This window comes from Pan paniscus, chromosome 9 (assembly GCF_029289425.2).
Source record: "Pan paniscus chromosome 9, NHGRI_mPanPan1-v2.0_pri, whole genome shotgun sequence".
Lineage (NCBI taxonomy): Eukaryota > Metazoa > Chordata > Mammalia > Primates > Hominidae > Pan > Pan paniscus.
In genome coordinates, this window is record NC_073258.2 from 79,762,959 (window position 1) to 79,787,078 (window position 24,120).

General features: G+C 42.0%; 1 protein-coding gene across 4 annotated transcripts in view; it reads right to left on the reverse strand.

Moving 5' to 3' along the window:
* TENM4 (teneurin transmembrane protein 4) overlaps positions 1 to 24,120 on the reverse strand; it is a 3,002,963-nt gene that overhangs the window by 177,069 nt on the left and 2,801,774 nt on the right. For all 4 annotated transcript variants that reach the window (XM_063608694.1, XM_063608696.1, XM_063608693.1 and 1 more), the window contains 2 exons: positions 19,742 to 19,956; positions 17,886 to 18,096 (listed from right to left, as the gene is read on the reverse strand). In XM_063608694.1, coding sequence (XP_063464764.1) covers positions 17,886 to 18,096; positions 19,742 to 19,956 — 426 coding nt within the window. The remainder of the gene's footprint in view (positions 1 to 17,885; positions 18,097 to 19,741; positions 19,957 to 24,120) is intronic.

Sequence of the window (24,120 nt, forward strand, 5' to 3'; positions counted from 1 at the left end):
ACTCGGGAGGCTGGGGCAGGAGACTCGCTTGAATGTGGGAGGCGGAGGTTGCAGTCAGCCGAGATTGCGCTGTTGCACTCCAGCCTGGGCAACAAGAGTGAGACTCTGTCCCAAAAAGCAAACAAAAAAACAAGAAAAAAACCTTTCAGAAAAGAGCCTTAATTTTTCTGAAACTCAGTTTGCTGTGTCTACTAAGTTGGGACAATAATCTTACCATACTATTCAGCAGGTTGTGTGGATCAAAAAGGAAAAAAGAAAAAATGGTATGTCACTGTGTTCAGTAAGCTAAACTCTTACACAATGTAGGGGATTATTACTGTAATGGTAAACTCTGTTACACAGAAAATTCTTGTCTGTTTTGGGGATGCGGATGTAGGAAACAGAACAGCAGGCTTGAGTTTTCAAATCTCAGGATTCTTTAAAATATGCTTTCTTTCTTAAAGTGAATCCTCAGTAAGCCTTCTCTGTATTTTCTAACACTAGGCCTTCAAGATCTAGAGACCATCTGGGGTCTTTTCTTTCCTCTCAAGCAAAACTGGTTTAGAAACATGGTGGGCCTTCATGGCTAATGGTTTTAACTTAATGCAATTTCTTAAACAACAAAAGCAAACAACATTGGAAATATTTAAAATATTTATATGCATACAGGTGTGTAACAGAGCTGACAAAACATACATGTGCCCATGTCACCAGGGGCACTTAAGTAATTACACTGGCAGGAAGACTTTTGCTCAACTCAGATCCTTTTCTGGTCCTTTACATTTGTTCATTTTATCACTTGAGCTAAATGGGGAGAGGAGGAAACTCTTAGAAAATCCTAGCTCTTAGAGGTTTTAGGGTTGACAAAAGTCTTGTCTTTCTGATATGGTTTGGCTGTGTCCCCATCCAAATCTCATCTTGAATTGTAGCTTCCATAATTCCCATACGTTGTGGGAGGGACCCGGTGGGAGACAACTGAATCATGGTGACAGTTCTCCCATACTGTTCTCATGGTAGTGAATAAGTCTCATGAGATCTGATGATTTTATAAGGGGTTTCCCCTTTGGCTTGATTCTCATTCTCTCTTGTGTGCCACCAGGTAAGATGTGCTGTTTGCTGTTTGCCTTCTACCATGATTTTGAGGCCTCCCCAGTCATGTGGAACTGTTAGTCCATTAAACCTCTTTTTCTTTATAAATTACCCAGTTTCAGGTATGTCTTTATGAGCAGCATGAAAACAAACTAATACATTTTCACATCCCCATCAGAATCTTTGAAGCACCACATCAGGCTCAGCTTGGTAGATCCACTGGACTCCAGTGATCAACATGATGAACCCTCTCCTGACCATACCCTGTAAACGGTGCCTTGGCTTCCAGGGAAGGAAGTGGGCAGGTGGAAAAAGCAATGGTCTCAGAGTTGAAAGACTTGAATTCCAGTTCAAACTCTACCTCTAAATATGTGGATTAGGCAAATTACCTTGTTATTAATACACGTTTATATTGTAAACATAACTTCTGTTTTCTTTTTCTTGGGCTGAAAATGATAAGCATTTTCCCATAGTTCAGACTTTTATGATAATTTTAATGGCTATATAATATTAAGTAGATATACTATATTTTATTATATGCTTTCTTATAATTAGACATTTGGATTGTTTCCAAATTGCCACAATTTTAAACAATGCTGTGATAAGTGTGCAGCTTTTCCTAGGTACTGGTTTATTTCTTTAAGAGATACTCTCAGAAGCTGAACATTTTTATGGTTTAATACAAAATGCCAAATTGCTTTCCCAAAGGGTTGTACTGATTTATGATGCAACTAGTAATATATATTGGTATAGTTCCACTGCAGCCTCAATGGGATTGGATATTAACTTGAAGGATTCTAACTTATTAGGCTAAAAAAAAGATACACCATTATTTTAATTTGTACTGCTTCAATTATTAGTGTGGTTAAACATATTTCATGTATGTTTATTGCGTACTATACATTTTTTAAAGCTTTTCTACACATAAGCTTTAGCCATTACCTGTAAGATCATAATGCCTTTTTTCCTCCCACAGCATCTGAGCTTTAATGTAATATACATATTAACTCTTGGTCACTCATGTTTACTGCATATATTTTCTTACTCTGTGATTTTTCTTATTTTGTAAGTTTTATAAGACATGTGGAAATTTTACATATTTATGTAAACATTTCTCAATCTTTTTCTTTGTGGTTTCTTCAGTGACTTTAGTGCTTAAAAGTCCTCTTCGACCCAGAGATATGTGAATATTGGGTTTTACCCTCTTCTAGCTTGACTTTTAAATATTTACCTCTTTAATCCGTCTGAAATTTATTTTGGCATATGGTATGAGGTGAAGTCTGAATCAGAGGTTGAAAATGAAAATTCCTCTAGGGGGCAGGCAGGTAAGTTAAAGGAGTAAAGCAGGCCAGGTACATGTAAGAAAAATGGAGGAGGTGGAGATGGGTGAATTACAGAGTATGAGTTCCATCCAAAGGGGGCAGGGCCTTGTTCTCACAGGAATTTTGGTCTTCTAATTTTTTAAGGGAAGCCATAAACCTGTAGTTTTATGGAGAGTCATCCAATGTTAAATAGTGGGCCAACACTGCAGGCTAAAACTCCTTCTCTGTGTCTTATCAACTGCATCCATCTCACTGAATGCCACTTTACAGACTCGGGTTACATTTGATGCTTTTCCAAGTTATTGCAAAAACATTTATTGATCCAGCCTTCTCTTCTCCACTAATTTGTAATTCTTCATTTTTCAAATAATAAATTTTTACATGTAACTGGTAATATTTGTAGGCAAATTTACTTCACTAATCTGCTTGACTCCTATTCTCATTTATTAAGGATTTATGATATATTAAGATATTTAAAGCTGAGTACCCTTTCATGATTCTTCTTCCTGTAATTTCTTCCATACTTTCATCTGTTTATTATTCCAGATGAAGTCTTTAGCCATGCAATCAAATCTCGTCAATTCCCTTTAGGATTCTGTTTGACATTCCATTAAACTTATAAATTGACATATTTAGAGTATTTCACCTTCCCATCTAGGAACATGTTATAGTTCCTAATTATTCATGTCCTGTTTTATAGCTCTCAATAAAATTTTGCAGTTTTTGTCACACAGGTCACATGTAGTCCTCATTCAGATGATACTTTAATTTTTATTGATTTTTTTTGACTGGGGCATTTTTCATTATATTTCATAAGTGGTTGTTGCAGGTATATGGGAAATCTATTGACTTTTGAAAAAGCTATCTTGTGCCCCAGTTACAAGTTCTGAATTCCTATTAAGTAAAATAGTTTTTCAGTTAATGTTTTTTTTTTTTCTCTAGGAATACAAACACACCCTTCACAAATAATGATGACTTTTTCTCAGCCTCTTGTTTCTATGTCATATCTTATCTTGGACAAAGCTTCTAAAACAATGCTAACTAATCGGTGCACTTTATTTTATTAGTGATTTTAAAGATAATTTTTCAAACATTTAACCAGGAACCATAATATTGACTTTTGACTAAAAGCTGATGTTCTTATGATGCTGTTTCTTTTTCTGTCTTTCGTTTTCAGTATTTCTATAACTTAGTATTGTCCTCAGAGGTGTTTCTGTTACTTAGTGAACACAAAAGACACATCTCAGCACGGTGCATTCAAAAGTGTTGGGGGCTTGCAAAATACATGTGAACCAGATACACCTGCTGGGGTCCCTAGCTCTGCCTCTGCCTGCCTTCAACACAACTCCCTGCCTAATCTGGAAAATGGAGACAGTAATTCTGACTGCATAAGTTGGTTATGAGAATTAAAATAAGTTAACGTAAATAAATTGTGCTTAGTGTAATATTTGGCACCTAAGAAAAGCTCAACAGATTTCACTTTCTTCCTCCATCACTTAAAAGAAAGAGATAATGGTAGAACAATCTCCCAAATGCAAGCTTTCCAAGGAATAGCTTGCACTTATAGGCCTGAGAAAACTCAAACTCTATTTGTGGAAAACATCACGTTAGCCTTCTGCTTTAGTTCACAGCGCTTTTTCTCACTTTCTCAAAATTATACAGTCCATCCCTTGTACCCTGACTAGACTCTCTTGGCCTATGACACAAATGAAAAAAAAAAAAAAATCAGGCTGACATGTAATATGAACCAGGAATGAAACAAACTGGGCTTCTTTTAGCCGAGAACATGAGCATTGCTTAGATAAAGGCATGAACAAGCAGCTACTCAAACTAAAACCAGATGCTCAGAGGTTTCTGGCTTACAATTTGTTATAACCCTTCATATAACACTCATTGTGCTGGCGTTTCAACAGAAAGTCTTCTGCTCTGTTTAAGCAGCAAGAAACCAGCCCTAACCTCCCTCAAATTTGCCATCACTAAATCTTTGCTTGATTGTAAAGGAGCTCTTCCCCCAAACAGAGATTCTTGGTATATACTCTTCCACCCAGAGAAGTGTCAGGGAGTGACAAAGCTCGCACCCTGCAGCATCCTCAGTCTGAACTGTCTTCCCAGTGTTGTATGAAAGGAAACACGGGGGTACTAAGGAACTGGATACTGACTTGGGGGGGCCCAGGAATGAAAGCCAGTGTGGATAGAGCATGATTCTTCAGGCAGACTGGCCTAGATTCAAATCCTGGCTCTGCTCTTACTCAGTGTGTGACTGGGCAAGTTTGTTAATTTCTCGGAACCTTGTTTCATCATCTCTATAAAGAAAATAAGAGTTGTTCCTGCTTTCCCAGGTCTATTACAAACTTAAAGTTAGGTAATGCAGGTATAACACTTAGCATGCTCCTGGGACCCTGTAAGACCTCAAAAATGTTAGTGCATGTTACTGCCAATAGCAATAGCGAACACTTATATAGCACCTATTACATGCCAGGCACTGTTCTCCATATTTTACAATTAACTCATTTTAACTTCATAATTACCTTCATGAGTTGGGTACTAATATTATTGTCATTTTTCAGATAAGGAAACTGAGGCACTGATGGGTTATCTTTCTTGCCCAAAGTCCCACTGCTATTAAGTGGCAGAGACTGTATTCAACCAGCGACCTGGCTTCAAATCCATTCTCTATCCACTAAGCCACACTGCCTCTCTTTATTGTTATATTGCACACTATTTTATTTAGTGCCACCTTGAGACTGCCTTCACACAGAAGGGAACACACACAATTTAGGCCATAAGTGGGTTACTCTGTCAGGCAATCCATTTCTGGAAAGCACTGCTGACCCTGAGATCAGTGTGAATCCTACCCTGCATCCCACTCCCCTCCACCTTCAAGGTTGATCTCATCTTCCTTGCCCTCTCCCCATCCCATGGGAAGAGGTGTGTCTCCTCCTTTCCTAGGCTCCTCCTTCTGCCTCTGCCTGCCGTTCCATGCCTCCCACCTTCTTCCATTAGTCATCTCCCCTCTCTCCTGGGCCTCCAGTCTTCCCCCCTGGCTCCTTTCCCACAGCTGACAGCACGTCCAAGGCTTCCCCACCTTACATAAACCTTTACTTGAACCTGCCTCCTCCTCAGGTTACTCCCATCTGTCTCCTTCCCTGCTCTGTCTAGAAGTAACTGTTTCCACTCTATGCCTCTCATTCACTCCTGAACTTGTGGTGACCCTGCTTCTGCCTGCACCAATGGGTGGAAACTGCTCCCAATGAGGGCGCCAGTGACCTCCTAATGACCAATGCCAGCAGCTTCTTTGTAATCATCTTCCTAAGTTTTCTCTACTTTTTCCCGTCTGTCTTCTGAACGTTGGGGCTCCATCCTTAACTCCTTGCTTCTTAGTTGATACATCTCCTCAGGTACTCTAAGCTCCACCTGCTACTCTGTTACACCCACACTCATGCTGTCCACCAGGTAACTGTCTCAAATTCAGAGCTATCTCCAAGTCAAGACCTACTTATCCATCTGCCTATTAGTAACTGCCAACAACTAACTTCCACTGGGAAGTTCCATTAGCAGCTCAACAACTAACTTCCCCTCCTTATTTCCTAATGTAATTAGTGATATCACCATCCGTCTATTCTCCAAGGTCGAAACTCAATGCCTCTCCCTTACAAGGTAAAATACAAGTGGTCAATAAAACCAGCCTATAATGTCCTGGAATGTCTTCCCTCCTTTATACAAAAGCGGTGGCATTTGCTTTAGTGTAGGTTCTCTTCTCTCATCTAATCCCACTGGCTACAGAAACAGTCTTCCAATTGGTCTCCCTGTCTCATTTATATATGTTGCTGCCAGCCAAAGATACCTATACAACACCCAACTCATGCTACATCTTCACTTAAAAACCATCCTGTGCTTCCCACTGCTTTCAAAACCAGACTTCCAAGCTGGCTAACCAACAGAGACAAAGCCTGTCCCAGGCTGGCCTGAACCTCATTTTCCAGGCTCTCCTCTGGGTATCACCCTCTCATATACTCCTACTTCCAGTCTCCTGGACATACCAGGCACTCACACAACAAGTGCATACATGAGAGAGGACATGGCGAGAAATGTGTAGATATTAGGATCAGACAGAACTGGATTCAAACTCTAGTCCCTTCACTAACTGGGTATTTAACTTCTGCCTAGTCATTTAAATATTCTGAGCTTCATTTTCCTATGGAGGGGTGGTAGGCAGAAAATATTTACTTCATATGCCTATTGTAAAGGTTTGAAATAGTTTATGTAGGCCAGGTGTGATGGCTCATGCCTGTAATCCCAGCCCTTTGGGAGGCTGAGGTGGGAGGGTCACTTGAGGCCAGGAGTTCAAAACCAGTCGGGGTAAAATAGAGAGGCCAGGCATAGTAGCTCACACCTATAATCCCTGCACTTTGGGAGGCCGAGGCGGGTGGATCACCTGAGCTCAGGAGTTCAAGACTAGCCTGGCCAACACGGGAAAATCCCTTCTCTACTAAAAATAAAAAATTAGCTGGGCATGGTGGTGGGCGCCTATAATCTCAGCTACTTGGGAGGCTGAGGCAAGAGAATTGCTTGAACCCAGGAGGTGGAGGTTGCAGTGAACTGAGATTGTACCACTGCACTCCAGCCTGGGTGACAAGAATGAGACTCTGTCTCAAAAACATAAAAATAAACATAGAGAGATCCTACTTCTACAAAAAATAATTTAAAAAAATGTAGTCAGGTGTGGTGGCACACATTTGCAGTCCTAGCTATTTGGGTGGCTGAGGTAGAAGGATTGCTTGAGTTCAGGAGTTCAAAGCTGCAGCGAGCTATGATTGTGCCACTGGACTCCAGCCTGGGTGACAAAGCAAGACCCTGTTGCTAAAAAACAAAAACAAACAAGAAATAGTTTATGTTAAATATCTAAGATAATACTTAGACACAGTATGCATTGAACAAACAGTAGCCAAAATTATTAATTTTGCCAAGTAGTTCCAGAGAAGAATTTGTAAAGATTGAAAAGCCCCGAAACTAGAATGGGACATTGGAGAAGTTCCTTATGAACTCTGAAGAAAGCCAAATTTATAAGAACAAATAAAAGTTAGTGCTTTGGAATGTTCTGGATCTCACATTTCCATTTTTGAGTTAAGGAGTACTGGCAAAGAAAGATGGAATCTAGTAGCCTTGGGATGCATAAAGTCCTGAGGACAGAAAGAGCCTTCCTTAGCCAGGTACCTGGCAGTGCCTTGAAAGGGTGGCTGTGCCTTCATTCCCTCAAAGCTGCCGATAAGAAGTTCATGCCCATAACAGAAGCTTCTAGCTTGCAGGGAAGAACATCAGTGATGTCTGACCTTCTTGCTAGGTGTTCACTGACCCTCTGATGGGGGTCTTCCATGTTCACTGTCTTGTCAGGCAGCTGGGCTCCAGGGGAAGTTACTGGAGTTGGATTCGAAGACTCGGCTTTATGTTGTTGTGTGAGCCACTGGTCACAGACTGTTTCCTCATCTTTAAAATGCAAATAATGATCCTTTCCAGCCAGTTCATCTGTGTGGTTGAGCAGAGACTGCTACTATCTTATGGTCTTCTCAATTCCTCCTTGTTATTAACTGTGTCCCCTACCAAATTCATATGCTGAAGCCTAACCCCCAATGTGACTGTATTTGGAGATAGGGCCTATATGGAGATAACAAAGGTTAAGTGAGGCTCACAGTGGTGGGGCATTAATCTGATAGGACTTATGTCCTTATAAAAAGAGGAAAAGGCCGGGTGCCGTGGCTCATGCCTGTAATCCCAGCACTTTGGGAGGCCAAGGCAGGCAGATCACGAGTTCAGGAGATCGAGACCATCCTGGCCAACATGGTGAAACCCCGTCTCTACTAAAAATACAAAAATTAGCTGTTTGTGGTGGCGTGTGCCTGTAATCCCAGCTACTTGGGGGGCTGAGGCAGGAGAATCGCTTGAACCAGGCAGGTGGAGGTTGCAGTGAACCAAGATTGCGCCAGTGCACTCCAGCCTGGCAACAGAGTGAGACTCTGTCTAAAAAAAAAAAAGGAGGAAAAGACACCAGAGATCTCTTTCCCTCCATATATACACAGAGAAAAGCCCACATGAGGACGAGGACAAAGCAAGAAGGCGACCGTTGCCAGCCTGGAAGAGAGGCCTCACCAGAAACCAATCCTGCCAGTACCTTGATCTTGGATGTGCAGTGTTCAGAACTGTGAGAAATAAATTTCTGTTTTAAACCACTCAGTTTGTGGTATTTTGTTATGGCAGCCCTAGCAGACTAACACACTCCTTTATTTCTTCTTTTTAGGGTGACTCTTTTCTTGTATTTTTCTTTCTGGATTCCCACTTCTGCTCTGGCCCCAAGTTGTTAATAATCATTTGTACACTGCTTTCCAGCTCACTAAGTACTCTTCTCAAAATATGTCCTTTCTGCCTCACAACCTCCTTCTACATGCCTGGCAGAGGTAGCAGCCCTCCTCTCTGCTCCCATGGAGCTCCCACAGACCCCTTTGTTGGCCCAGGCCACATTATACTAGAATTATTTATGAAAGGGTTGGTTCTCCCGATTGATTATAGGCTCTTTGAGGGCAAAGCTTCTGTTTTATTCACGGTGAAGCCTCTAGCACTCAGCAAAGTAGATGTTCAGCAAATGCTGAATACTTGACACATTTAGAAACACACTGAGTACCTACCACAAATCCTATGCTTTCACATCATTGTCAGATTCTCTAAAGTAAGTTTGATTCCCAAGGATAGATGAGTTTGGTGAGGGTAAGACTTATCCAAAATCCCACAGCTCATAACTAGTACAGCCCGCATCTAAACCCAGGCTGGGTTGACTCCAAAGCCTTTGTCCTTTCCTCGGACCACACCATCTATCTGGTCAGCTCTACCCCCAACTGTACTCCTGCCTCCAACAACCTCAACTATCGACCACCAGTGCGAATTCCAGCAGAGATTCACATGTTAATTGCAGCTAGGTTATTCCTAAGAGGGTGTTACCGAACAGGCGGCCTCACATTTAATTATGTCCCACATATCAGTGGTGCTGTAAAGGGAAAGAAAAAATAATATCACTATGTGAGAACCCTCTCAAAGCTGCCGTTCTGTCAGTGGAAAAGCCAGCTGGCAAACGGGAATGAGCAACTGCCTTTAGCAACTGACAGAAAAAAAAAAGAGCTAAAAGAAAATAAAAATTTAATCATCAGTTATAAAAATTAAACCACTGCTGACAAAATATCTTCTATCAGAATCTACATCTGAATGGAGGGTAGGAGCAGGGGTTCCTTCAACAGGAGTGAGTACCAGGTTACAGATGTTCTATAAATAAGTCAGATGAGCGGACTGCAGGCACGTGGCCAGCACACTGTGAGCCTAGGAGGTGTGATGCCATGGTCTCTAAGACCCTATCTGTCTTGCTGATTCTCTGACTACGAGAGGGTATAAAGACACACATGGATGTCACCACTCCAGAAACTTGGATTTAGACCTGGTCACTGAGATGTAAGAGTAAGAATGTGTGTTTTGGATTGCTAACCTAACTCTGCTATTTCCTATTTATGAGATCTTGGCAATTAGCATTAGATCTCTGAGCCTCATTTCTGAATTAGGCTTCTACGTGTTTCTCTGGATTTCTTTTCTAGGACGTGTGTTTACCACTTATCATTATTTATCTTTACATATGTGTATATATATTTGATGATTGTATTTAAACTTGAGAATCCATCTCAAACTGCCTCAGACCTGTCTATGAACACCATGGAGGCAGAAAGCATGGCTATTTTACATACCAGTGACAGTACATGCCTGCTCAGAACTGGCACACGAAAGGCAATGAGTAAACACGGGTTGAATAATGAACAAATGAACAGATGCAGTGTCTAGGTCTGTCTGCAACTGGCGTCTACCACTCTGGACTTGCTCCTGCTGTCTGTCCCCGTTAAAGCATCATGCAAGGTGCTTCGAGGCATAATGGAAAACGTCCATGGTTCCTGGATGATACAAAGAGACTGAACCAAGCCATTTTCCTTCCACCTCAATTACATGGGCAGCTTCTCCTTTTTCTCAGCTTCGCTTACCCTAACTTACTAGTCCATGAGAAACCTCAAGGCCAAGTACCATGTCTGCCTCCTGGCTATACCCAATGTCCAGACAAGGGTCTGGCACACAGTAAGAGGGGGTCTCAGTTGGTCTTTGTTGAACCAAACAGACCTGATGAAGTCTGTGGCAGACACTGCTATGTGCCTACCCCATATTCATTTCCCTTCTCTCTGAGAGAACCCTAATTTTGTTGAGAGTACCAATGTAGCAAGCTAAAAATATCCCCTTCTTCAGACTTCCTTATATCTCTGAGTGTCCAAGTGACACAGCTCTGCCAAAGAAATGTAAGCTGAATGTTTTAGGAAAAATTCTGCTTTCCTACTTCCTTATCTTTTCTTATTTTTCCTGCCTGACATGCAGACATAAGCCCCGGAACTATAGTTACCATTTTATGACCATGAGGTAGCAAGCATAAAAACAGCAGCCCATCTCCTAGACAAAAAGTGTGCACCAGAACATCAAAACTCTACTTAAATGCTACTCTAGTGGGGATTTTGGTTATCTGTATACCAAATGCCTTGCTAAGTATTTCCCACAGAAAGACAAGCCTTTATTGCTTGGTTCCTGCAGTGTCCTTGGGCTACTTTTTCTTCTTTCCTGCCCTTGCAATTCCAGGTAAAGATTCAGAAGGTTCAGCAATTGAAGGTAAGATCCCAAGGGCAGCAGAGATGCTGGGGGTGGGGACAGTGGGGAGCCCTGCCCTTCAGTGAGCAGAGACAGCTACTGGCAGGGCTAGTCTCTGAGTCTGCAGATGTAGTGCTCTGATACTCCTAGCTCTCTTCCTCTCAACAGAATTTTAGCCACAGTCTGTCTCCAATGTACTGACCTGAGCTCCCTTGGCCTACAATTTCATTCCACTTACACCAGATTGCTCCAAATAAATCACTGTATCAGGGAGAGGTAAATTCACAGGGTGCTTTTCCAAAGAAGTGTTTCCATTAGAAATTTCACAAAGTGCTGCCAATGTCATTTACAAGAAGGTTAATTTATTACCAAGAGACCTCAATTATTCATTGCTGTATTTATATCTTATAATATAATTCAGAGGAAGGGGACATAAGGAGAGGTAGAGAAGGGGCTTAATAAAAACCAAAAATCACTCCTCAATCATTTTTCTTAGTGTCTTCAATGAAGTAGTGCAGGTTTTTACACAAATTATGGTATATAATGTCAGAGATTTTTCTCTCCGGATCTTTGCAAATGCACTCAGAGGCAAATACCCAATCAAAGTAAGAGAAATAAAGAAATAGCACAGGCCAGTGTTCTTTGGAAAATCATGAAGGACCCAATTTTGGTGACTCTTGGAAGATAGGAACTTAGGTGAAGTATCGAGGCATACCTAGAGAAAAAGAGGAATGGATTGTAGGGAAAGCAAATGAAAAACACCACTAGCATCATTGAACAAGTCCTTTGTCCTTCCTCACTCCCTCCTTCCCTCCCTCCTTTTTTTTTTTTCTTCTGAAGTCACTAAGTTCAATCCCAGTAACCTCCCTTGACCACATAAATTCATGAGCTCTTGTTCCGGGTCTCATCAGATAGACCTCTAGCTCTAATCATTTTATTCCCTTGCTCAAAAGCCTGCGATAGTGCCTAATACTTAAAGAATAAACTTTTTGCTTAGCGTGGCATTTAAGGCTCTCCTTGATAACTCATTTCTGCCCTTTAAGGCATCCTGGGCTCTAGTCAAACAGAACTGCTGGCTCCTTATAGCCAGCTCTTAATTTTCTGCCTACTGAACTTTCACTCATGCTGGTAGTACCTACTACCTGGAATAATTTCCTTAACACCTGCCCTCCCATTTTCCTTTTTTAAAGGTAAAAATTTCACCCATTCTTTAAGGTCCAAATTAAATGTCACTTCATCCAGAAAGCCCTCCTTGACCCATCCAGCTAGGCAAGTCCTCACCTTCCTTCAACCCTCATGGGTCTTTGACCAGTGACTCCAGGAGTGACCGTTCTTACTCTTTTCCTTGGCTTAGAGCTGTTTACCATATAAATCTTTCATCTCCCTTAATCTGGACTATGAGCTACTTTTGCCAGAAACCATGTCATACCTTCCCTGTATCCTCAGCTTGGGAAAGAGCAAGGATGCAATCCTTGCTGGATAATGGAAAGCAAAGAGGAAGGAAGGAAGGAGGAATAGAAGGAAGAAAGAAACTAAATCTGTTTCTAATCCCTGGACATAAAGAACAGACTGATTTACAGTAACCACCTGGATACGAACAAAATGACTCTTCTCTTCAATGAGCACCAGAGAGGCCAGAGCAAGTTTCTCATAAAAATTCCCAGTCCCTACATTTTCTAACAGCAATTCTCATTTCTTTTCTCTAGGTTTCTAAATCCACTGCAGGGCACCTCTGTTATGCTCCAGCCTGGCTCACATTGCCACAATGTCAGGCTGATCTGTCCTCTATGCTTCAGCATCAGCCAAAATGAAAAGATAAGATGCTATCTGAAGAATGAAAACGAACTTGTTAGGTCTTGAGTTGCAAGCAATGCATACAAAGGTATTTTTACTTTTAAAGTTTTAGATGTGAGACTTTCCTCATGGTCTTCTTAATGACTTCTCAAGAAAACTTCTTGGGTTGATGTAATATGGTTATTAATAATTGAAGGCAAGGGGGAAATTACATTCCATATAATACAAATGGAAAAAATATTTAATAGTAACCGTGACAAATAGTGAGAGACTGTGGTATTGTGGGGACCTTAACTTTGGGCTAGTCAACCAAGCTTTCTGAGCCTTGATTTCTTCATCTGTAAAGTTGAGGTCAACATATCTATTGTCTAAACTTCTTGTGAGGATTAAATAACATAAAAAAGAGAGCTAAGCATGGTCCTCAACACACAATAGGTGTTCTGTAAATATTTGCTGAATGAATGAATGAATGAATGAATGAATAGATGGAAAAGAGAAGTAAGTGATACCAAAAACGGGGGTTTGATGCTGGGAAGAAGGCAAATTGCTAAAGGAGGAGGATCATAAGCTTTGGAGTCAGACAGACGCAAATTCATGTCCTAACTTTTCTTTTAACAACCCTGAACCTTAATTTACTCATCTGCAATAGGGAGGTGATAATAAAAATAAGAATAATCATCTCATGGAATTACTGCAAGTCTTAAAGAATGTATGTGAAAACCCTTTGCAAACTGCAATGAGTGAATTATAGTTCAGCTAGTGATATACATTCTCCTCCTTTATTCAACATTCTGGGGTCAGCTAGGCAGCCCACCTTGGCCCAGCCAGGACCAGGGTCAGTACCCTCAGATTCTGGATCTCCACCTGCAGGGAAAGCCTGTTGTTTCTGAAAAAAGCTTCCATGTTTTATTCTAAAACTTGCTTGGTTTCAGTGCTCTCTGTGTGTGTGTCTGTGTGTGTGTGTGTGCGCGTAAATGCGTCTAGTTCACTGGGAGCTCTGTCAACATCAGGTCTCTGTGCGTATATATTTGTGTGTACGGTTTGTAAAGTGCTTTTAGATTTTTTAAAGGCAAAAGTTAAACTCATTTCATTTAAAATCATCAGCTGGATTGCATTAAATGGAGGGGCAAGCAAAAACATATACAATATAGCCATTTGTGAAACACAATTATTTCTCCTGTTACTTAATTACAAACAGACATAAATACTCTGGATTCTGACATCTCAGATCTTCTTAAATTCTAGATCTGCATTTTGACATATAATGAAGGAAGGGTCAGATTCCAATTTGTGTGTTAAGCAAACCCGAGAGTTACAATTATATATTGGGGCCATAATGACTTCACTAAAACAAGACCTAAACTTTTAATTAACCTGCCAAGACAAATTACGACTCATAGCTCACAGGTAATGATCACAGACAGCTGAGACTCAATGCCAGGGACTCTTGGGGAAAGCGGGATTAATAGCAACATCAGAATCAGTCTGTTTTTGTATTAGAGAAAAAAAACAGTATTCATTAAACCATCACTGTAGCTTGAAGGGACACAGACAGGTCAGAAAGGCAGCAAGAGAAAGGTGGAAGGAGAAAGAGGATGGGAGAGAATATTAAAACAGCTTCCATTTGTTGAGTGCTTGTGGTAGCCCAGAGCCTGTGCTAAGCACTTTCTATTTCTCTGTTTAATTTTCACGATGGGGATTGCAAAGTACTATTGTTCCATTTTCTAAACAAGAAGAATGAGGCTCAGAGAGGTGGCATGACTGTCTCTGGTCACAGAGCTAACATGTGACAGTGGGGAAGGAAGGAATGGAAAGTAGTTCTCATAAGGCATCTGTCTTCAAAGCTTCCTTGACAGAACACCAGAATCAGGATCCCCTGGGCTTTACCGCAGGCCTACTGAGTCACATTTTCTGGAGAAAAGGCCCAGGAATGTGAATGTTCCCCTGGCTTCCCAGGTGATTCTTTTATTCAACAGTATTTGAGAACCATCTGTAAAATACTATATCTAACCCCTTGCCACTTAAAATGTGGTCCACAGCAGCTTCAGTATCACTGGGTGATGGTTGGAAATGCTGAATCTAAGGTCCACCCAGACCTGCTGAAGCAGAATCTGCATTTTATCAAGATCCTCAGGTGGTTCACTCAAGTCTGAGAAGCACGGTATGACCTATTGGCCCTAAAATACAGGGTTAAGAGGAAGTGAAGACAGGTGTCCACATTTAGGTGAGAATGGCAGAACCAGAGGGAAAAGAAGACCGTCTCCCTAATTATGAGAAGACAGGTTAGCAAGCTCTGACAAGCCAAGGGTTGGCAAAGATGCCTCACTGTGCCTATGGTTTATTCCTCTAAGATGTGTATCCTAATTAAAAGTGGCTTTCTTCTGGGGTTTGATTAATATCCTTTCATATTTATGCTAAGTTATTAAAAATAAGGAATTCTGATTGTAAAAGCACTTAGTTTTGAACAAGCACTACTCTATGCTTCTCTGTAAACCACGCTTAAGGGAAATCAGGCCACGAGACCATGAAGCTGTAACTCAAGCACCACCACGACTTGATGATCATGTCCCTAAACTGTCGTCATCCTATCCGGAGAGAAAAAAGAATCAGGGCCTGTAGCCTCCCAAACCCTGCCAAGTGACAGCCTAATAAGATGATGGCCAGACTGGGGCCTCTGATGACAGGGAACAGGCTATACTGTTAGCTTTAATGTCACCAGTGACTCTGAGCTGCAGCCTCAAATACCAGAATCCTGAAAAACTAAGAGCTGGGAACCCCAAGTGATTTGTGCAAGGTCAAAACCCAAGTTTGTGTTGGAGACTGAAAATGGAGCACAATCCCTGCCACAGTTCACAAGAAGGTATCCAGGGAGGAAACCAACAGCACCACAACTGCCTGGCGGTCGCTGCCGCCAATCCTGCCAGGGGAGTTCGTTCCCTCATTCACTGCACGACACTGCACCCCACTGGGCTGGGTGCCAGGAGGCAGACAAGATCCTGTCAAAGCCCCTGCCCTCTAGGCATTCGGAGTCCAGCGGCTCAGACAGACATCTCTAAAACAAGGACTGTACAAAGTGATAATTTCTACATCAGAGCTAGTTGCCTGAAAGCCTCCACCTCCTTCATTTTGCCAAGAGGTGAAATATTGAGCCTGTATTTAGAGCAGAAGCTTTTTAGCCACACCCTGTATTTAATGGGAAGATACTTTCTGTCTCAACACAAAGGGCAAATTTCAAGTAAGCAGGAAATGGCCTGAAAATGACTCCTGTTGTTTAGAAGTAAGAACCAGAGGCTGGGCATGGTGGCTCATGCCTGTAACCTCAGCATTTGGGGAAGTCAAAGTGGGCGGCTCACTTGAGCCCAAGAGTTTGACCAGCCTAGGCAATGTGGTGAAACCTCATCTCTACAAAACATACAAAAATTAGCTGGGCATGGTGGTGTGTGCCTGTGGTACCAGCTATTCGGGAGGCCAAGGCAGGAGGATCACCCGAGCCCAGGAGTTCAAGGTTGCAGTGAGCCGTGATTGAGTCACTGCACTCCAGCCCAGGCCACAGAGTGAGACCTGGTCTAAAAAGCAAAAAGTAAGAACCAGGGTCTTGTAAGAGTTTTGGAAACCTAGTACCAGATTCAGAGATTTTTTGGGGTTTGTTTGTTTGAGACAGTGTCTCAGTCTGTCACCCAGGCTGGAGTGCAGTAGTATGATCATAGCCCACTGCAACCTCAATCTCCTGGGCTCAAGGGATCCTCCCACCTCAGCCTCCTGAGCAGCTGGGACCACAGGAATGCATCATCGCACCTGGATAATTTTAATATTTTTTTTTTGGTAGAAATGAGGATCTTGCTATGTTGCCCAGGCAGGTCTTGAACTCCTGGTCTCAAGCAATCCTCCTGCTTCTGCCTCCCAAAGTGCTGAAATTATACTATGAGCCACCACACCTAGCCTGGATTCAGAAACTTTTATTAAACTCCATTTTTCCATGTCAGAGAGATTCCTAGCCAATGACTGAGACAGAGTTTTCAGGTGAACTCCAGACCACATAGAACTGTTGATTAAGCAGAAACCCCATTCCCAGGTGTTCTGTTTAATGGAGTTATATTCTTCCATAACTTTTATTTTCCTGTAGGGAATTTTTATCTCCAGACTATGTCATAGTGCTTCTAATATAAACTCAGAAAAAAATGTTTTCTGACCCGAACCGCCAAGACCATCGTGTCCTGCAGCATATTAGGGCAGTCTAAGAAGCAGACACATTCTGTGCAATGTATTGGTAAAGAAGAGAAACTCTTTAAATAGGGTGCCAGGCTTCCCAGACACCTACAGGCTTCTGAGCTGGCCCAGGGGCTCAGGGTGAACTGGGAGCTGAGGTCCTCTTCCACTGCGAGGGACAGTGAAGGTGTTAAGCACTCATTTATTTAGCACATCAGGGCCCACTCTTTGTCAGAGATTAGGACATCTCTATTCTCAACAAAACCCCAGTCTGACTGATGGCATGGTTCATCCAGCCTTTTGCACTGCTGTTCTTACTCTCTCTTCAAGCCTGTATCCTCTTTTCTCATTGGCCAGGGGTTGTTGGCTCCAAAACAAAAAAGAATGAAAACCAAAACAAAACCCAAACCACAAATCAGTGAGGTGAACCAAGTGAGACTCTAAAGACAAATACGTGGGAGAGAAGTGCCAAGAAGAGAGATGTTGCCTCTGTGTGGCTTGTCCAGGATTCCTGTCTCACAATTCCACTCCCATCTTGAAATGCACTGCACACCAACCACAGACAGCAGGAGAGAAGCAGCGGGAGACAGCCCTGGGCTCAGAAGCCAGCTCAGAATGGCGGGCGATTCCCTGTGTAGCAGGCCCAGTCAGGAGGGTCTCGTGCCAAGCTCCAGGGCCATCCACAGCTCTGACATCCCCTTGTCAGTGTCAGTCCCAGAATCTCCATGCAGCCTCCGACCAAAAGAGACAATATCCCACAGCCCCCAGAGGGTGTGGCTCCCTTACCAATGGCAGTGGTGAGAAAGGAAACCACTTCTGACTCCTTTCCGTCATTGTAAAAAGCCAAGTGCCAGATTCCTGAATCCAAATACTGGATGAAGCCTGTCTCATGGCTGGAGGGGGGCACAGTTCCCCGAGACTGGCGCGGGGTCCCCTCTAGGCTCCGCGCCTCCTGGATTAGGAGCCTCCTGCCATCCAGCAGCTCCACAAAGTCAAACTGAAAGACAGAGAAAGCACAGTTAGCAGTGGGTCTGTTCCACCACGCACCAGCGTCCTTCCCGGGGCTTCTCCTGGAGAGGACATTGGGAAACACAAATAGAGGCAAAAAGGGCCCAAAGAGGCTAAGGGTGCAGGAAGGTTGATCAATCAACTCAACTCTTCCCCAGACCCATTTTTTCATGGTGATATTCTCCCGGTTCTCCTGTGAGTGAGGCATAATTAGAGGATTATTTTTTAGTCTCATTTTGTTTTAGTTCTTTTTGTACTGGTGGTGAATCTTCCCCTGGCTGAGTCTGTACCAGGACAACCATGCTTTTTTGCAATGCCGGGTGTGTGGTTAGAAACACAGCCACTTTACAATTGGTTGAACTTCATGCAAGTCCTGACAAGAATCTTGGGGGGTGGTGGAGGGGAGCAGAGGCGGGTGGCTGGGACTGGGATTGGAGCATTGGATGTGATTGGAACATCAGTCATGTGCAAATGAAAATTTGATTTATGTCTATTTTCCTTTGGTCAATGGTTCTTTCTGAATGTTCTAGTTTCAGGGAGCAAATTTAGGGGAACTCAACTGGATTAGCTCAAAACTCTATCAATAATTACATGCTGTGTCAAATACAATTGCCAATTGATCGGAGACTGCTTGTGTGAGACTCCAGAAAAGTCAGTTACACTGTGTTAACAACAAGTAGGTGGTTAAGTCCTACTGGCCTATTAGCAAGCAAATTGGGTAGTTATCTAGCTAGCTAGCTAGCTTTAAAAACCAAACAAGATATTTATTCAATTTCATGAAAAACTGTCTGGAGATATGCAGGCCAGGACTAGCATACCAGTCTGCAGTCAACAGGGTCTCAAGGCTCTTCTCCTGTGATTCCTTCTTTAGGAAACATATCTGTCTTTTAGCTAAAAATCTTAAATAACTACTAGGGCTAGGAAGGCTGCATTTGGCCTAGGAATGCCTGATGAATGCCTATGATTTACATTACTCCAATTCCAGGGCTGGCAGGACCTTGCACAAGTGTCTGCTCTTCATTAATCATGATTGGTAATATGTCAGTCATCCTGGACAAGGTTTTTTCAGTGTTTCTGGTGTGCATGTTTTTGAGTCAATGTGTAACCCTGAAGGAGAGAAGGAATAAGAAAGACTAGGGAAGAATCATTTATTCTGAGCCAGGTCCTGCACTAGCTGCCTTATAAATGTTATTCTTCATTCTTCACAACAGCCCTGCCAAGTGGGTATTGTTACCGGCATCTTATAGATGAGGAAACTTGCTCTGAGAAGCTAAGTGATGGAGCCAAGGTTACAATGCTGATAACAAGAGGATTCAAACTCAGATCTGTCTGATTCTAAACTGCATGCTTTTTTCTCTAGATCACATTTCCTGGATAATTTAACTTAGGAGACTGAGTAATAGCAGAAAGGCTGTTAAGAGATTTCCTAGAATTCTTTCCTCCTAAAAAGCCCCAGTGATATAGCCTTACTCATCTGAAAGGGCGGGTCTGAGAGGGACTACATGAATGAATGGGCTATAAAATATATAAATGTCCCTTCAGGCTTAAGGCTCTGGATTGGGCTTCTTAACTTTGGGTTAAGATTTGAGGTAGGAGCCCATGCAGATCAACAGGGTATGTGGGGTTCTGGTTACCTGTGTATGTGAAGGAGGGAGGCCTTTTCTGCCATAAATGCCAACCAGGGCTGCCTTTCCCAGAGACACATTGAATTTCAGATGCACAGGATGGTCTATGAACACTTGAGATCTCCAGAAAGTGCCAGGAGGAATCTTCTGGGAAGCTCGCCTTCCCACATCAATTTCTCCAGAATCTATGAAACTGTCCTCTGGAAAGAAACTACTGGGCTTTCCTACCAAGACAGAGGGAAGGGAAGACAAAGACATCTCGGTTAGCCACATGGGAAACGAGAAACCAGGGCATCTGAACACCCGGGACTCTCCTTAGCCTCACATCCTTCTCTACAATGTTCTGCTGTCAGCTTCCTCCCCACCCCGGCCCTCCCCACATGGAGGAGTAAAAAGGTCCAGAACTTTTTTTTTCCCCCCAGCGACGCTCAAATTATTCTGCTAAAAATATGCATTCTTCCAAAGCAGTATGGGTCCTCCCCAAGGGCCATCTGTTTACTGCATAATTCCACAGCTTGTTAAGATATATTTTGATCCTAAAAATAATCATTTGTGGTCACATGAAAATAGCTCTGTGATTTGGTGTGTTAAGGGGCTCACGGTAAAATAGAAAGGATGGGGGAACGAAGTGTTATTAATTTTCCAACTCAGAATGAGTCCCCCAGCAGTGGGAAGCATGACTTGATGGAGTAAGGTATTTAAAAAGCTCACTAATTTGTGTATACATTGGAAGCCAAATTCTGAGGCTGATATGTGGATGGGGGATTGTGCTTAGGGCAGGGTTAGGGGCTGGGAAGATGAGGAAAAGGTACATCTGAAAAGAGGAAATATTTCTGCAAAATGTTCCTTTGTCTTTGGATGAGGGTAAATATAATATCTGTGCTAAAATGGGTCAAGCTGAGGGAATTTCCCAAGTTCACACACCAAGCCTATGCCATACTTGGAAATTCCACCCAGGCTCCCAACCCTGTGCCAAGCATCCATGCAGGGTGTCATGAGTAAAGTCTCTTGGCCATTTCTATACTGATTAGGAGGGTGACAGCTCTCTGGGGGCACCACAAATGCAAGCAAGGAAGGCAGCTTATCAAACTCCTTCTATTTAGTAATTAAACACACTCATATGTGAAAAATACAAACCCTAACTTCCTGCCAGACATCAGCCTCCTGAAGAGTTGAGAAGGAACAGGAGAGACTCTAGGGATGTTAGAAGACCACCCTTAGCACACTGAAAGACCAGCATCAAGTCAACAGGCTGTATTTTATTTGTTGTTATGAAGGACTTCCTGGGTATCCTGGTTCCAAGCGGTTTTTTTTTTGTGATGTTAGAGATGTTCGAAGAGACACTTCGGAGAACAAGAATTCATTTGTAAAGAAAACACACTTTGGAACTTTTTGTAAACAGCATTTGGGGAATAGGAAATTAAAATGTCTTTCTTTCCCCCTAGCTTTGTAAGACTCCTTACAAAGCACATTTGATGCTGAAATGAAGCCTGACAGGGCATTGTTGTAGTCATAAAACATTTTACTGTTTTAAATAATAAAATTCAATTTAAATGTTAAACTTCTCCATATGTTATCACTCCCTTATAAACTCCTAGGCAGAAACATCAGGTTTTTAGCTTCAAACTGTTAAATGTTATTTTAATTAAAAATATGCCAACAAAAAAGTTAAAATGTGCACTATCAATAAAAGTACCACTAGTATTCTGTCATTAGCATGGGAAAGAGTTTGCTTTTTAATTCCTTTATGGAAGGAACGTGCTTCAGACATCAAATATAGATACAAAAACCACCACGCTGTGATTCACAAAGTTCAAAGACAGAACCCAAATTCACAATGCATTGAGATGGAAGAGAATTATTTACATTCTTTCTTATCTGATTTTTGGGTTCCCAATACCACAACCATTCTATATTCCAAGAGGAAATAGTCTGCCATCAGCTTTTAATTTTGCTAGGGAGGCAGAACTAAGAGGGAGAATGAAACAAAGCAGATGCCTTCTGAGCTTTTTCCTCCTAGAAACTGAAAAGAAATGAGCACAACACTGCTAGTTCCAAGGATGCGTTTCCTTTGTGAGTAGGTGGCAGTCTGAGCTGATGGGATTTGAGAATTGTCTGAATTCAAATAATTCCCATGTCTGAAAATAAATACCGGAAAACTGCTCCCCCATTTTAGCATGCTGCCGGAGAACCCTGCACAGTTCATTTTCTCCCTCGATGAGCGTATTTTTAGGAGACAGTGACTGTATCAGCTAGGTTTTGCAGCCTTATAAGTCAGAGGTCTGCAGGCCTCAGGCATAAATAAGTTGGCTCTTACCCCAGAGGAGGTGACAAAAGGGGACTTTTCTAGCACTTTAGTATTTCACCTAGATGGGCTGGATGGGAGGGAGAAATTGTCTTGAGTGTGTATATGCTGAAAAAAAAAAAGTGAACTCTGCTCTAGGGCATATCCTCTATCAGGACCTTGAGGGCCTCTGGTCACCAGTGGTCTCCAAATCCCACCACAGGGACAGGCTGGGAGCTGTTGAGGGGGAAATGCTAACAGCCTGCTGATCGCCTTTACCTGAGGGGAAAGAGTCATGACATGGGCTGGGCTGAGGGTTGGGAAAGTGAAATGCCTTCCTTCTGTCTTGCTTGTTAAAAATCCTTATTGCCTTACACTTTCTAGATGCTATAAGACTTTTTGTCCTTAATTCTGAGCACAAAGCTGTGAGCACTAGGATATAAAATATCCTCCACCATGAAGCAAAAGCCACCAGTGGTGGAATCATAAGGGAGAGGAGAGGCTAGAGGCAATTGGAGGCAAAAAGTCTTGTGTATACAATACTTCTTATCCCTACCTACACTCTGGAAGATAAAAATAGTAATAGATTTTAATGGTAGAAATAGCAATAAAGGTAGAGGTATTAGTATTACTAGTCATACTGGCTTCCACTTGATGAGCTCCAAGCACAGTGGCAGGTACCTTCATGTGTATCAGTTCAGTTAATTAACATCTGTATATGGAGGCTCAGAAGGCTTAAGAAACCATTTTGGGATCCCTCTTTATTTATTAAAATATGGCTTCTGAAGGGATCAAATTGATGAATGATTAATTAAAACACTACAAAGACATTCTCAGTGGTGGTGGGGTGCATTGACCTTCTTAAAGATCAAGAGTCCGATAGGATTCACAGCCCCAGCAGGCTAAATATCAGAGCTTGACCAGGTAGATCCAAGGCCCATTAAAAAACTTCCTGGCATCCTAGGGTACAAAAAGATCATTTGTATGAATTAGGAACCTACAAACAGGTCCAAAAGTTAAAGGGCAACAGTCAGGGTCTCAAAACATTCATGAGAAGGACACTCTACAATCACTGGGTGCCCCCAGAGACTTAACAAACACTGCAAAAAGCTTAGGTCACAATTAGGGCTCCCCTACAGCAAGATTAGGCTTCACAAGGCAGATTTTACTGATAATAGTCCTTTGCTTTGTAAAGCTAGATAGGTTCAGGCTTCCCATAGCAATGCTGTGCAAATATGCAATCATGTCTATAAAAGAAATTTCTTAATGAATTGCTAAAATGGATAGCTCAGTCAAAAAGCAAGATTTGGAAGAACTGAAATTTCATGCACTTCTCAATCACAGCCTTTACTTTCTTGAACTGAGATCTACCTATATAGATTCTAAATTCCTAATCAACTAATGTTCTTTCTCTCCCTCCACCTTTTTGGTTCTTTTCAATGCAATAACTTGCATGAAGAATTCTTTAGTTTCCTTAGCAACTGGTTGAAATTTATTTGGTTATCAAAATAAGCTGTTCTGTTTTGGAGAGCCCAGCTGAGCCTGCGCACAGCAATTTGCATGGTTCAAACTAATGGGCAATTTTTATTTCACTGCAGAAAGAAGAAAATGCTATCCCAAGCCCACCAATTCAACCATCAGAAATGCCTGTTTATTCAATGTTTTTTTCCCTTCCCCATTAATGTGTAACACAAGTTCTTGTGGCTTTAGTTCGAAAAGCTGCTGTATTTGGTTTCTGTCCCATCACAACCCTGGAATGGTTACAGCCATTTGGAAAATATAGTATGAACTGCAGTTTCATGTTATTCTCAAGGACATGATGAACATTTACAATTCTTGGATTATCATACATTTAAGTCATATAAATAAGAAATATATATTCTTTAAAATATTCAAAAATACCTCAAACCTTTGCAGAATCTGTGGCAGGGACAGAATGTTAATTAGTCTGGACTTCTGGGATTTTAATAACTAATATGGAATGGCATGGGATTTGAGTGGAAAAGAAGAAGAGAACTAATATTTGTTGAGTGCCACTTCAACATTAGGCTTTGAATGGATAGATATAGTTATCCTTGTTCTACAGATGAGGAAGGTCAAGGGA